Raw genomic sequence first — 14,972 nt, forward strand, 5'->3', positions numbered from 1 at the left:
AGGGCTGCTTGGGTGCCCCGTGGCCGGGTTTGGGGGCAGGGGTGGGGCGGGGGTGGACATCAGGCTTCACCCGAAGCGGCTGGGGAGCCCGTTGTGTACCTGGGCTTTGCCCTCTCGGGCTCTGGCCAAGGCTGCCCGCGTTCTCTGGCCCAGCCGTTCCAAGCCAGGAAGATGGCCATCTTGTATCATAATTTCTGCCCCCTCCCCTGAATGAATGCCTGGCCTTTTGCCCCGTGTGAGGACATCCCCCAAGCCCCCTCCAGGCTGCTCCCCGCTTCGGCCTTCCCAGGCAGGGCCAGACCCACCCAGGTTGTTAGGCTTTCTGCATCCCCCACTCCTCTGGTCTGAGGACAGGGACCACTCGGGCTCTCCAAGTAAGGCCGCCCGCCAGTGGTGGACGTGGGGCAGCTTCCCCCAGGGGCCCTTTGTCTGTTACGGATCGAGAGGATGCCAGGAACCAAATGCTGACCCTTTGCGTTCCCACAGAAGTCAAAGCCGGGTCACACGGGGGGGGGGGGGGGGGGCTTTTGCGTGTCAGCCTTGGTGCCCTGTCAGTCCGGCCCTCCCTTCACAGGCCCACTTATTCCTCTCGTGTGCTCCCCTCCCCAGCGGCCAGCCAAGCCCGAAGAGCCCAGGGAAGCCCCGCTGGCTGCAGCCTGAGCACAAGCCAGCCCAGTGGGCAGCCCAGGCAAGAGCCCTTTGGCCCTGGGCTGCAAGGGGCTGTCGCCAGGAGCATGGGGCCCCATGGAAGGTGGCCAGGGGGCTGTCCATGTGACCCGGAAGGCCGGGAGAGGGACGAAGACCACCCACAGGGCTGGGGACAGTCCTAGTGGCCATGGGGACACCCGAGGGAGGTGGCTGAGGATGGACAAGGAGGCCATAATCCCCCCACCCCAGGAAAGGAGGGGTCGGGCTTCCTCTCCAAGACACACGGGCCAGGCCAGAGGGAGGGGCTCCTGGGCCATTTATTAGTTGCCCTGCACAAGATGGGCCAGAGCAAACCTTCTGACGCCCTCCCTCTTCCGCACAGCCTCCCACTCTGTGGTGGGCCAAGCCCCACCCTTGCCGCACGCTAGCTGGGGTGGGGGGAGGCAGGGCAGACGGCGAGGATGGGGGCCAAGGGTCCGGGCAGCATCTCACTGCGGCCCTCCTTCTGAGCCAGGGAGGGCCGGTGAAGGGAGGCCCAGTCGGAGGAGCCCTGCCAGGGTAAAGCCTCCCTTGCCGCCTCTCCTGCCCCCCAGCCAGAGCCCCCTTCCCAGCTCTCGCTATCGACCCATTGCCGGCAAAGCGGCCAGAGCCTCAGTCCTCACATCTCATCGGAGCGATGGGGCTGCAGGATAACGCTGGCGGCACCGTCTGCCCAGTCTGGCTGCTGGTCGAGAGAGGCAGGCGGGAGAGCCCTCTCCTTTCCTGGGGGAGTGGGGGGTTCCTTGGGGGCCAGCGGGAGCCCCTCCACGGCCGGAAGAGAAGGGGAGTCCGAGGAGGAGCTACCGTTGCTGGCCGAGAGGGGGGGCGCAGTGTCCAGGGCGCTCCGTGGGCCTCCCAGAGACCCGTTGTGGTTCCCTGCAACCCCAAAGGCTTTGGGGGACACAGCCCCCTCTGAGGAAGGCAGCCTTGGGGAGCCAGGATGGGAGGGGGCCATTGTGGCTTCTGCTGGCTTGGGGGCAACAGGCAACGACTGGGAAGCCCCACTTGGCAACTCACGCAGCTTCCGGGACAACACTGCAAGGAGGAAAAGTGGGCAGTTACAGCACTGCAGGGGAGAAGGGTTGCCCCCCACCCCTCGGGGTCCCTGGGGGCTTCCTTTGCCTGCCCCTTCCTCCCCCCCCAAACTTTGTGCTTTTTAGTAGCATGGCATCTCCTGTTGCCCCCTTTCCCTTCCTTTGGAAGAAGCTATCGGAAGAGCCCCCAAACCAGCCCTCTGCCTCTTGGGGATCCCACCAAGCCCCTAAAAATACCATGTGGCCAAGGGGCCACTTGCACCGGGGCCCCGCTCTTCATGGCCAGGGAAGGAATCGCTTTCTCTTCCACCCCTCGGGTGCTGAGGTGCTCCAACCGACTGAAGCCCCCTGGGCAGCCAGCAGGGCCAAAGGCCACGGGGGTCACAGCCCCAGGCTCAGTCACTGCAGGAGCCGAGGCCAGAAGCAAAAGGCCTTCCGTGTGTGTGTGTGTGGTTGTGGTTGCAGGGCCAACCCAGCCCTAGAGACTCACCTCCATGCTGCCCCACCGGCTGCTTCTGGCCGCCCAGAGGGTGGAGGCTGGGCAGGAGGACCAGGCAGAAGGAGAAGAGCAGCACCTGGGCAGAAAAAGGAGGCACCGGAGGCCGTCAAGCGTGTGGGGGGGCCTTGCCCCTCCCATTGCTGTCCCGGGGGAGGAGCCCAGGGGAGGGAGGGCCGCAGCCACAGACACTCACCAGGACGCAGGTACTGGCCGCGGCCGTCTGGGTGGAGGAGTGCTGGACGAGCGCCTGGAGCTGGCGCAGCTGCTCCAGGAGGGACCTGCCAGAGAGCGAGGCCGGGTCTTCCTGGGGCCGTGTCCGGGACCCACCCACCCCGCTGCCCTGGACTCGGTCCACCTGCGGGCAAATCAAGCCCTGCGGCTGCCACGGCCCCTCCCCCACCTGGCCTGCAGGAGTCTCCAGAGGGGAGCAGCAGCCCCCCCCCCAGCCGCCCCTTCCCCTCCCACACTCACGTGTTCTGCTTCTGCAGCAGCTGCACCTTCTTCTGGAGGTCAGTGTTCTGGGCCGTGCAGGCCAACACCCTGCAGAGAGCAGGACGGGTCAGGGAGAAGGCCCAGAGAGAGGGGGGGGGACGGAGGAACAGGAGGAAGGCCCTGCTGTCTCCTATGCGGGGTGTGTGTGTGTGTGATTCCAGACCCCCTCCCCCACGCCCCCTCCCCTCCCTTCTTCTGGAGGTCACTGTTCTAGGCCATGCAGGCCAACACCCTGCAGAGAGCAGGACGGGTCAGGGAGAAGGCCCAGAGAGGGGGGGGGGACGGAGGAATGGGAGGAAGGCCCTGCTGTCTCCTATGCGGGGTGTGTGTGTGTGATTCCAGACCCCCTCCCCCACGCCCCCTCCCCTCCCTTCTTCTGGAGGTCAGTGTTCTGGGCCGTGCAGGCCAACACCCTGCAGAGAGCAGGACGGGTCAGGGAGAAGGCCCAGAGAGAGGGGGGGGACGGAGGAAGGCCCTGCTGTCTCCTATGCGGGGTGTGTGTGTGTGTGTGTGATTCCAGGCCCCCTCCCCCACGCCCCCTCCCCCACGCCCCCTCCCCCACGCCCCCTCCCCCACGCCCCCTCCCCCACGCCCCCTCCCCCACGCCCCCTCCCCACCTGCTCTCCAGGTTGTCCATGTAGACCTTTTTCCGCCTCCGGCTGTCCTGGGCCGACTGCTTGTTGCGGATCTTCCTCCGGACTCGCTTCAGGACCCGCTCCTCGGCCTGGCAGCACACATGGGGTCGGGGTGGGTCAGCCAGCCCCCCCCCATGCCTTCCCAGGCTTTCCCCAGCCCTGGGCCCATCCGTTGCCCCTCCTCCACGGCCCAGGAGGTGCCAGGTGTGGGCTGCCCCATCCGGCTTCCCCTCCTGGACTGAAGAACGACAGGGCCTCCCCCTCCCCCACCCCCGTGGCTGCCCTGCTGACCAGGTGAGGAGGGCCCACCTTGGTCAGGGGCAGGTGGGAGGGGATGGCGATGCCCTCCTTCTCCAGGAGCTGCTTCTCCTCGTCCGTCAGGACCAGCAGGGGGAAGTCCAGCTGGGAAAGCAAAAAAGCAGGTGGACGGTCAGGGCCCGGGGGGCAATGGCAGCTGGGGGGCCCCAGATGGGCGGTCTGTCCAGGCTGCTTACCTGCAAGGCCCCTCCTCCTCCTGCCCCCACCAGGGGCTCTTCCACGCGTGCCGCAGGGGGAAGGCCGAGGCCATCGCCACTCTCCACACCTGCCCACATCTCTGGAAGAGGGAAGAAAACGGTGGAACGGGCAGCGCGGTGAAGCAGCCACACATACCCCCTCTTCCCCCCCCCCCCCGTGCTGACCTCCTCTGTGGCCAGGCCAGGTCCACTCAAGACACCAAGCCAGCCAGAGCAGGTCTGGCTAGTGGGGGCTCCAGCCAGCTCCTGAGGGGGAGGGGCTCCGGTGGTTCCCAGCCAGTGGGGGTCGTTCATCCAAGGGGGTTGTTGGGGGGGGAAGCTGGCTGGGACACAGAGTCACAGGAAGCCTGACACTTCACACCATCTGGACCGGATCCCCCTGTTGACGCAGCGCAGGACGGGCTCAGCTGTTGAGCCTGGCTCCCACTTAAGCGGTGGCTCCCCAGACACCCTGGGGCCCCTCACGGCAAGTCCCCGTCCCCCCATTCAGTATCCGGGCACTGGATCTCTCTGACCCGCTTTGGGGGTCACATGAACACATGTTTCCGAAGGTCTGAGGAACCGAGACTCCGCCGGTCTCCAGGCGAGTCCCCCCACATGCAAATAGGCGACTGGGGGGGGTGGAGAGACTGTACCATGAGGACTTCTGAGCATGCGCAGAAGCTGAATTTCTAGCACTGCGCATGCATCGACATCTTGTTTTCAACTGTTTTTTTAAAAAATTAAAATTATTTTTTGGTGCTGCGCATGTGTTCACGCAAAGCAGACCTGGCCCCCCGAGTTCCCTAATAATTTTATTATTTTATGGCTGGGGGTCACCACAACATGAGGAACTGTATTTAAAGGTCGGGGCATTAGGTGGGTTGAGAACCACCAGGCAGCAATCCCCCTCCCCCCTTGGTGTCATCTGCAAATATATATTTTTTCTCCCTTCCCCCTAGGCTTATAGAATCTATGCATGGTGTGCTTGTTGGTATGATTGGTCTCTTAAATTGGGGGTTTTTAGATTACTTTTTAATATTAGATTTGTTACATTGTTTTTTATTGTTGTTAGCCACCCCGAGTCTTCGGAGAGGGGCGGCCTACAAATCTAAATAAACTAAACTAAACTAAACTAAATTTGATGAATTTCCCTCCTATCTCCCTCTGGATGGAAAATTCTGCGAAGTCCTGGAGCTGCTGAGCCGGAGCTGCCCACTTCCCTCCTGAGCCAGTTACCAATCCACCTGCGGGCGGTGCGGCCTCTCCCACATTGTTCCCTCTTACCAGGCAGGCGGCCTATTTTGTCAAATGCCTTATTGAAGTGAGAGTTTGGCAAGTGGGCGAGCGCCCCCCCCCCCGCCCCCACTAGAGCAGGAGAAACCGCGGTGCCTGGCGGGTGCCTGCCTTGCGCTCAGGTGCCGTTTCCCTCCCAGCCATTCCTCCCTCCTCGGCGCCACGCACAAGGCCCCCGGCAGCCCCCGGACCCGTCGCCCGGCCCAGCCAGCCCCGCTCACCCAGATCGATGGCCACGTCGTCCTCCGCCGCCCCCCAGGAAGGCTGGAGGGGTGGCGCGGGGCCAGGCAGGTGCAGCGAGTAGTTGTGCTCCCACGCCACACGGCCCGTGCCAGGCAGGCTGCCGGCGGGCGACGGGCTCCGGTCCTCGGCGAGGCTGCTCTGGCCGGAGGGCTCGGCGGAGCTGTCCGACTCCTCCCCGAAGGGGCTCCAGAGGCACCGCAGCAGCTCCTCCAGCTCGTCGTCCGGCCCGCCCGGGACCTGCGGGGCGAGAGGGAAGGAGAGGCGGCAGGAGCAACCGGGGCCAGCCGAGGGCGCCGCCCGCCCGCCTCTGCCTGGCCCGCCGCTCACCTGCGGGAAGCCCCCCGCCTCCGGCTCGGGCTCCGGCTCGGGGCCCAGGAACAGCTCCTCCCGCAGCAGGAAGTCCAGCAGGTCCTGCTCGGCCATAGCGGGATCCGAGGGGGGACTGAGCCCGGGCGGGATCCGTCCAAGGGAAGCCGGCAAAGAGTCCCCGCCGCCGCTCGCTCCCGTCCCGCTCCGACCCCGCTGCGCCGCCCCTTCCAACACGGCAGAGATGACGCCACCCCAGGAAGGCTCTCGCTCGCTCGGCCCGTCTTCCTCTCGGCCCGCCTCTCTCGCGGCCGCTCACTGGCTCGCGCGGGCATCACTCGAACTTGGGGGGAACCCCCTCCCGCGGCTTCTGACGTCATGGGGCGCGGGCGCCGGGCTCTCCCTCGGCGTCACGGGGCCTCGGAGGTGCTCTAGTCCGGGCAGAGAGAAAAAAGCTGAATGGTCTAACAACTGGCAACAAATGCTCCGTCCTACATATTGGTAAAAAGAATCCGAATACTAAATACATACTTGGTAAAACTGAACTAGCAGCGGACCCTCACTCAGTCAAAGACCTTGGAGTCCCCGTTTCCAATGACCTCGGTGCTAGAGCCCCCTGCAACAGCATGGCCAAGAAAGCATTAAGAATGGTAAACCTAATCTTACATAGCTTCTTCTCTAGAAACACTGATTTATTAACCAGAGCATACAAAACATTCGTCAGACCTATTCTAGAATATAGTTCACTGCATACCAGAGATTAATACCACTGCATACCAGAGATTAATACCACTGCATACCAGAGATTAATACTATGGAAGGAGTCCAGAAATAATTCACAAGAAGAGTCCTTCACTCCTCCTCACATAACAAATGACCCTACTCCTCCAGACTTCAAATACTAAATCTAGAAAATTTACAACTACGTCATCTCTGAACTGATTTAACTGTTGTTCATAAAATCATGCATCATAATGTACTCCGTCAGTGACTACTTCACCTTTAACAACAACAACACAAGAGCACGCAATAGATACAAACTGAATGTAAATCGCTCCAAACTTGACTGCAGAAAATACGATTACAGCAATAGAGTGGTCAACACCTTGAACTCATTAGCTGACTCTGTGGTTGCTTCCCCCAACCCCAAAATCTTCAACCTTACATTATCTACAATTGACCTCTCCCCTTTTCTTTTCTTTTTTAAATATTTTTTTATTAATTTTCATAAAAGACAAACAAGACAAACATACATTTAACATATATAGGGGCTACAATTGCCCCGCTCGAAATAGACGTCTAATACAAAAAAGAAAAACACTAAAATTTCTAAGATCAATACAGAGAAAAGAAATCTCATCTTTAAACTTTTCTTAAAGAGATCAATTCATATACGTATTACTTTTATTCCAATCATTTACCATTCTTTCTGTTTAACCATACATAAATCCTTTCCCAAATTCTATAATAATCAGATTCTTCTTGATCATTTATTTAGGATAAATGACCTCTCCCCTTTTGTAAGAGGTCTGTAAGGGCCATGCATAAGTGCACTTATGTGCCTAATGTCCCTGTCCTACTGTCTTATTATCCTTTCTATTACTACCTTCTACTTATGTTATGTTATGTTATGGCACCCAGACCTCTGGCGCATCAGGTTAACTAGGCACAGATAGCACCCCCCCCCCGATGAAGACCGGGACCTCAGGGGAGCTCCTGCCCATCAAGGCATCTCAGGGCAGCTTCGCTCAACAGGGGGGGCTCCGCTGGGCCTTCCGTACCCTTCCCCCCCTTTTTACTATATCATGTATATGAATATTATTGTATCTTTGTATGCCACCAACACGTACCAGACAAAACAAATAAAAATAAAATAAAACTGCGGTCCTGCCCTTCCAGCTGTTGCAGCTGTTACTAGATGAGTTGCTAAGCAAAGTCCCAGGTGAGGAGGAACTCGGGGCTGAAGACACTGCGTGGACTTTTGGCAGGAGGGATTCTCAGCAGGCAGCCCCCCTCCCTCAGCGCCCCCCTCCCCCCCACTCCTTACCTGGGAGCAGAAAACCTTCCCTGGAATCCAGTCCAATGGGGAGACCCATCCGACCTGCGCTGCCCCTCCCCCTGCCTGCCCCCCCCCCGGTGCTCTGCCTGTCCGTTCTGGGGCTGAAAACGCAGCTTGGGGTCTGACTCCTCTCTCGGGGGGGGGGGGGCTGCCAAAGGTTTCCAGCTCTCTGCCCCCCACAGCTGGAATCCCGGCTGCAGGGAGGGGGCTGAAATCCTTCCTCAGTCCCTAGGGGAGGGACAGGGGGGGCAGCTCAAAGGGGGGGGGGTCCCTGCTGGCTTCAGGGTCCCTCACAGGATCCTTCCTGGGCCACTTGGGAGCTGCTCCTCAGAACAAACAGGGGACCAACCCTCCAGGCTGCAATCCTGAGAGAGAGAGAGAGTGTGTGTGTGTGTGTGTGCGTGTGCGCGCACCATTCTGCAACAGTCTGAAGGGCTTTATAGGAAATGGAGCCTCCTTTCTGAGGCCATCGTTATTCTGAAGGGTCGTTAAGCAAATGGCCATAAGTCCCTGACCATCTGTATAGAAACATAGAAATACAGAAGACTGATGGCAGAAAAAGACCCCATGGTCCATCTAGTCTGCCCTTATATTATTTTCTGTATTTTATCTTAGGATGGATCTATGTTTATCCCAGGCATGTTTAAATTCAGTTACTGTGGATTTATCTACCACGTCTGCTGGAAGTTTGTTCCAAGGATCTACTACTCTTTCAGTACAATAATATTTTCTCATGTTGCTTTTGATCTTTCCCCCAACTAACTTCATGTCCCCTTGTTCTTGGGTTCACTTTCCTATTAAAAACACTTCCCTCCTGAACCTTATTTAACCCTTTGACATATTTAAATGTTTCAACTGTGTCTCCCCCTTTTCCTTCTGTCCTCCAGACTCTACAGATTGAGTTCATGAAGTCTTTCCTGATACGTTTTATGCTTAAGACCTTCCACCGTTCTTGCAGCCCATCTTTGGACCCGTATATCTTTTTGTGCTTTTCGAAATCCGCAAATGAACATGAATGGAGACTTCTGAAAATTCCCTAATAAAACCTGATGTTTTTCCAATTCCACCGATATATTGTATGGAACAGTGAGGGCAAACCTGCAGGCCACGTGCCGGGCCGTGTCTGAGGGCGGGTGGGGTGTTGCCCTCGGGCAACTCCAGCAGGCAGGTGCCAGATTTTCAGCTGGTTCTCGGCCGTTTGCGCTCTGCCCAGGCTTCGGGAACGGCTCCTGAACCCCGCGGATGGTGAAGACCAGCCCAACAGGCCCACCGGAATGTCAGAAACGAACTCCAGGTGGGCCAATTGGGCCGCTTTTTGCTCTGCCCAGGCATTGGGAGGCCTTCCTGAACCCTGAAGATGGCACAAAATGGCCCAGGGGGCCTACGGGACATCCAGAGGCTTCCGTGGGGTCTGGGGGTGGGGGAGGACATCGCATTCTGGCTGTGGGCACTCGAGTGCATACTAGGGCACGCTTTCGCACTCTTTTAGCCCCCGAGCCAAAAAAAGGTTCAACATCACTGGTACAGAATGCCCCAAATTTGAAAGAGTCAGGACCCTGTCATCATGGAGTAAGTGCAAGAGATGCCGTTCTCCTCCTACTTTTCTCTCTTTCATTTCCTTGTGGTCACTTCTGTAACCAAGGTGAGAGCACTTAGCAACGCCCCTCGAGCCCATAGGCTGCTTACTGAGGCTTCATAGCTCCAAGGGGTCTCCAGAGTCAGCGCAGGGACCCCAAAAATCGGCATCCTCATTTTGACAGACTTGCACAAGGAGGGTCAATCTTGGGCCGCTCAGGATTGAACTCCTGGCTGAGGGCAGAGTTTGCCTGCAATGCTGCACTCCAACCCCTGGGCCCCTGCAGCTCATGATGAAGGTCAGCCTTGTCTCGTCCCATAAATGTTGTTCCATGATGTTCTTCATGCTCCTCCGCCCGGCCCTCCACACACTCCCCTCCCTCACCCAGGCAGCAGTAGCCATTTGCCCGCCTGCAAACTGGGGCTTCGGGCTCTGCCTGTGAGGAGCCAGCGGCTTTGCCCAACAGCCTTGGCATTCGGTGAATGACGGCAGCTGCAACTACGGGGGTTGCTGAGCGGTGCAGCCACACACTTTGCAGTCAAAACTCCCAATGACCAGAGTCAACCCAGGAGGCTGCCTGTGATTGAAGTCTGGCAATGGTCCCTGTACCTACATACAGCAAAGGTTTCCCTCCTCACTGTTTCCTCCATTTGGCATCCCAGCCTCTAACCAGGTTTCCCTCCTCACTGTTTCCTCCATTTGGCATCCCAGCCTCTAACCAGGTTTCCCTCCTCACTGTTTCCTCCATTTGGCATCCCAGCCTCTAACCAGGTTTCCCTCCTCACTGTTTCCTCCATTTGGCATCCCAGCCTCTAACCAGGTTTCCCTCCTCACTGTTTCCTCAATTTGGCATCCCAGCCTTTAACCAGGTTTCCCTCCTCACTGTTTCCTCCATTTGGCATCCCAGCCTCTAACCAGGTTTCCCTCCTCACTGTTTCCTCCATTTGGCATCCCAGCCTCTAACCAGGTTTCCCTCCTCACTGTTTCCTCCATTTGGCATCCCAGCCTCTAACCAGGAGACCCTCCTCACTGTTTCCTCCATTTGGCATCCCAGCCTCTAACCAGGTTTCCCTCCTCACTGTTTCCTCCATTTGGCATCCCAGCCTCTAACCAGGTTTCCCTCCTCACTGTTTCCTCCATTTGGCATCCCAGCCTCTAACCAGGAGACCCTCCTCTTGTTTATTTCAGACTGAACTTTGCATGAAACTCTCCAGCCTCCGTTTTCCCTGAATTAATGGTCGGAATATAAACTTGGTGATTGGTGCATTTAATCGTTCATTATCTTGAGCTTTCCCAGATTCCCAGAGTCCTCAGAGAGGGGCGGCATACAAATCTAATAAATTATTATTAATTATATATTTATTCACTGAACGTGAAACTCAGTCAACTGGACATTTAAAAATGCATTATAAATACCACTTAAGATGTACGATGTTCCCAGGAGCATTTTTAAATAATATTTTTTGGTGTTATTGCAGGAAGCTTCAATTCCTTGATGTGTTTTGTGGAATCCTTGCACATGATACCAAGTGGCCCAATGACAATGGGCATCACTGTCACAGGTTTCATCCACAGCTGTGTAGTTGCCATATTTCATAATTTTTTCCAGTTCTTTTTCTTCGACTCTGGCATATCAGTGGACGGTACTCCTCGGCCCTCAGCGACCTCGACATCTGGCCTGTTGTGCTCCAAATGACGATCTGTCTGTTTTCGAACATCCCACAAAATCTTCACCGTCTCATTTTCAGTAACTTTTCCCAATTTGTGCTGGCATGACTTTTCGGATACAGGTACGTTGTATTTTTTACATATTTAGCAACTCAATCATGTCTAATTTTGTAATCAGTTTGTAGGATTTTGCTGCACTCACATATTGTGTAAAACCGTTTCAACTTTCTCGTTGCAAAGTCGGCAGTTTGGATGGTCAGTGGATTCCTGTGCCTTTTCCTTCATGGCCTCGGTTTGTGGTGCTTGTCCTGGTCCTTCTGCTTCTTTCTTGATGGCCCCCATCTAAAGCTCGGCCCAGGTAAGGTTGCCATCGCGTTTTCCTCCAACATTTTTCGAGTGTTGTCCATGCAAAGCTTTGGTTTTCCATTTATTTAATCTGTCATCCAGTTGTTTTTCCTTATGTTCTGCCTTTGTTTCTGTTGTTTTTAAAATGTTCCCCATTTTCACAGCCTGCAGCAATTTTTCTGTCCTTTGGTTCACATAATCATTCAAACATCGTTTTTCTTCTTGCACAGTTTGAGGGGTTTGTAACCCCTCTTGATCTACGAGCAGAGTAATTATTATTATTGTTATTATTTATCCTTGTTTACAGAGACATTTATATTGAGACTGGTTGTGAATAAAACCCTACATGGCTCAGAAGGACCAAAGTACTTACAGGACCGTCTCGTGCCTCACGTATCCCAGCGGCCGGTCAGATCACGCAGGGAGGGTCGGCCTTCTCCAGGTCCCGTCAGCCAAACAGTGTTGGCTGGTGGGCCCGAAGGGAAGGGCCTTCTCTGTGGCAGCTCCGGTCCTCTGGAGTTAGTCCCCCCCCGGGAGGGTCGCATTGCCTCCACCCTGCTGGCCTTTTGGGAGGCTTTACAAACACGGCTCTGCCGGCAGGCCTGGGACCGTTGAGCCCTGGCACTCTGCTTCGGCCGATAGAAGGTTCGTGGTATAATTTTAGTTGAATGGTTTTGAATGTTACGTTACGTTTTTTAAAGTTTGCATTGTTTTTACCTTGTACGTTTGGGATTTTTAAAATTTTGTATTCTTTAACTTTTATTTTGTATGCAAACCAAGATATCAAGCTTAAACACATTTTAGCTGCAATCCATGACTGCAATAGAGGGAGATTGCAGCGACATAGCAGCGCATACTAAACAGTGAGCAGCCAGGCCAAGAGCAACAGAGAAATAAGCATTTAACCAGTGGGGTCCCAGCTGGGGGTCGGCACTGTTTCACAAGGGTTTGCCTGAGAAAAGAAAACTAAAGCTTCTATTCTGGCGCCTTTCTACAATTTGACCAATCAGGTGCTTACAGTGGGGGTGTCTTCATGACCTTCCTGCCAATCAGGGTCAAGCTCTGTTGGGAGAATTGGCGCTAGACTTATGGTTGGGGATCACCACAACATGCGGAATTGTATTAAGGCAGCGTTTCCCAACCAGTGTGCCGTGGCACACTAGTGTGCCGCGAGACATGGTCAGGTGTGCCGCGAAGAAGGAAGCTCAGCTGCCCCGCCCGGCTGGAGTTTCCCTGGCGGTGGCAGCAGGTGAGCTTTGGGGCCCAGCGGGAAGGTGGCGGCAGCGGGAAGGTGGCGGCAGCAGTGGCACTGGGCAATAGCCGCTGGGTGGCAACAGGGTGGTCGGCTGCGAGCCAGAACTCCAGGACAGAGGCACCGACGGCGGCGACTGGACATGTTGCTGTACGCTGTACATGCTGGCATTGCGTGGCTGGCACTTGCCTCCTGGCTGGGATGGGATGGAGGCTCCAGCCCCACGCCCATGCCCAGCGCAACGCCAGCATATACGGCATCTAGCAACACGTCCAGCCGCCGCCGTCAGTGTCTCCATTCTGGAGCTCCGCCTCACAGCTGACCACCCTGCCACCGCCCCATGGCTACTGCCCAATGCCGCTGCTGCGGTGTGGTGTACGAGAAAGAGAGAGAGAAAGAAAGAAAGAGAGATAGCAAGAGAGGGAGAGAGAGAAAGAGAGGGGGGGAGAGAGGAAGAGAGGAAGCAAAAAAGAGAGAGAAAGAGATACCAAGAAAGAGAGAGAGGAAGAGAGAAAGACAGCAAGAGAGAGAGAGAGAAAGCAAAAGAGAGAGAAAGAGGGGGAAGGAGGGTGAGGGAAAGACATAGAGGGAGGGAAGGAGGGAGAGAGAAAGAGAGCAAAAAAGAGAGGAAGGAAGGGAGAAACAAAGAGGGATGGAGCGAGAGAGAGGGAAAGAAAGAGGAAGGAAGAGAAAGAGGGAGAGAGAAATAGAGCGAAAGGGAGGAAGAGAGATTTTTTTTGTCCAAACGTTTTTTAGCCCCCCCCCCCCCAATGTTCCCCAGGATTTTGTAAATGTGAATAATGTGCCTCAGCTCAAAAAAGGTTGGGAAACACTGAAACTTTAGCTCCATCTTGTGGCAATCTGTAACACCTGCAGCCAATATATTGCCAACCCAACAGTTAGGGGCAGAGTCTTAACAATGTGTCCCCCCCCCCCAAGCCTTCTGGGCAAACACAACCGGTCAGTGTCGCTTCGTGGATGCAAAGCACGGTACATATCCAAGAGGTTATGGGGGTTTTGGTCCAGGTTTTCCAGTTCAGCCCCAGTGCAGTGGATGATTTCAACTGAGTAGCAAATTACTGGCACTGACACAATGGCTTTAATTATGTTTCCATCATTCAGCTCTGATGTTAATATTTTGTGGGCCTTCCTGATGTATTCCTTTTGTGTTCACTCTTTTCCATTTCAGATGTTATCTGCTCCCAACAGGGCTAGGTGTTTGTAACATCCTTTGCTAATGCTTTCATCAGGCTCCCATTTCCTAATTCTATTCCTTCTATCCCCCCCCTTTTCCCTCACTGAATGGATAATATAGCACATTTTTCCAAGTCCAAAGTTCATTTTGATAATATTGCTGAAAAGTTGAACTGTGTTGAGTATTGATTTAAGTTCAGGGGGCCTTTATGCATACATTTTAAAGTCATCCATATAGAGTAGATGCTTTATCTTGCTACATTGGCTTGAGACTTGGTATTTTATTGTTGTTATTGTTATTATTTATTTATTTATGACATTTCTGTGCCTCCCATCTCACTGAGGCAACTCTAGGCGTAATTAATTACATTATATAAAACATTAAATATACATGTAAACAGCGTACAGTTAAAATTCAATTAACCGAGATGGAGGGGAGGATCTGGTGGGATGCGACTCATTCTCCTATTGGGACCGGTTCCTTGGGTTATGGTTCTCTACTTACTCATTTAATTTCTAGAGCTGTCCAACTCAATCGGGTGACGCGGAAGCCACCGCCACGGATGGCTTCCAACCCCTTGAATCGGACCCAGAAGCAAACCAGCAACCGGCTCGCGAGTGGGGGCGCCACCTGCAGGGTAGCGTCAGCGACCGAGAGGTTCCGACCTACGATAAGCACCAGTCTGCCGATCCGGGCCTCCCGGCGTCTTCTTCCGCCTCTGCCGGCGCCTCCCAAGCAGCCGCCCCGCGGAGCTGCTGCTGCCCCAAGGGGGAAGGGGGGGGCTGCTCTGGCGGGGTCTTCGCCGCCCCGGGACCCAGGAGCAGCCGCGGCGGAGCGGGAGGGCAGCGGGCGCCTTCCGACGGTCTCCCCTCAGCTGAACGCCGCAGAAGCGCGCATCTCAAGCTCCGGAGCGGCGCTCGGCAACCGCGGCCAGCTCAGCACGGCCGGACGTCCATTTCCAGAACCGCCCGCCTGGAAAGCGAACCTCCATGTCCGTCGAGGCATCCGGGGAGGGGAAGTGCCGGAGCCTTCGGGCCACCGCGGAGACAGCGAGTGAAGGCGGCGGGGGCTCCGCTCCCCCGGGCTGCCCTCCACGGCCGAGAGGCGTTTCGCGGGGCCTCGACTCGGCGGCTGGGAGGTCCCCGCGACGGTCCCGGGCATGCGCCCTGCCGGGGAGGCGCCTGGCGGGCG

The 14,972-nt window shown here is 56.0% G+C and overlaps 1 protein-coding gene across 1 annotated transcript; it reads right to left on the reverse strand.

Annotated features, from left to right (window-relative positions):
* Nucleotides 1-929: 929 nt before the first annotated feature.
* Nucleotides 930-5,978, reverse strand: CREB3 (cAMP responsive element binding protein 3). The gene is made up of 9 exons (XM_070743707.1): nucleotides 5,708-5,978; nucleotides 5,359-5,617; nucleotides 3,842-3,942; nucleotides 3,657-3,749; nucleotides 3,330-3,436; nucleotides 2,692-2,760; nucleotides 2,414-2,498; nucleotides 2,212-2,296; nucleotides 930-1,722 (listed from the first exon to the last, which is right to left on the reverse strand). Exons 1-9 carry the CDS (start codon nucleotides 5,801-5,803, stop codon nucleotides 1,307-1,309), a joined length of 1,311 nt encoding a protein of 436 aa, XP_070599808.1. The 5' UTR covers nucleotides 5,804-5,978; the 3' UTR covers nucleotides 930-1,306.
* Between the last annotated feature and the right edge of the window lie 8,994 nt (nucleotides 5,979-14,972).

This window comes from Erythrolamprus reginae, chromosome 2 (assembly GCF_031021105.1).
Source record: "Erythrolamprus reginae isolate rEryReg1 chromosome 2, rEryReg1.hap1, whole genome shotgun sequence".
In the NCBI taxonomy this organism is placed as follows: Eukaryota; Metazoa; Chordata; class Lepidosauria; order Squamata; family Dipsadidae; genus Erythrolamprus; species Erythrolamprus reginae.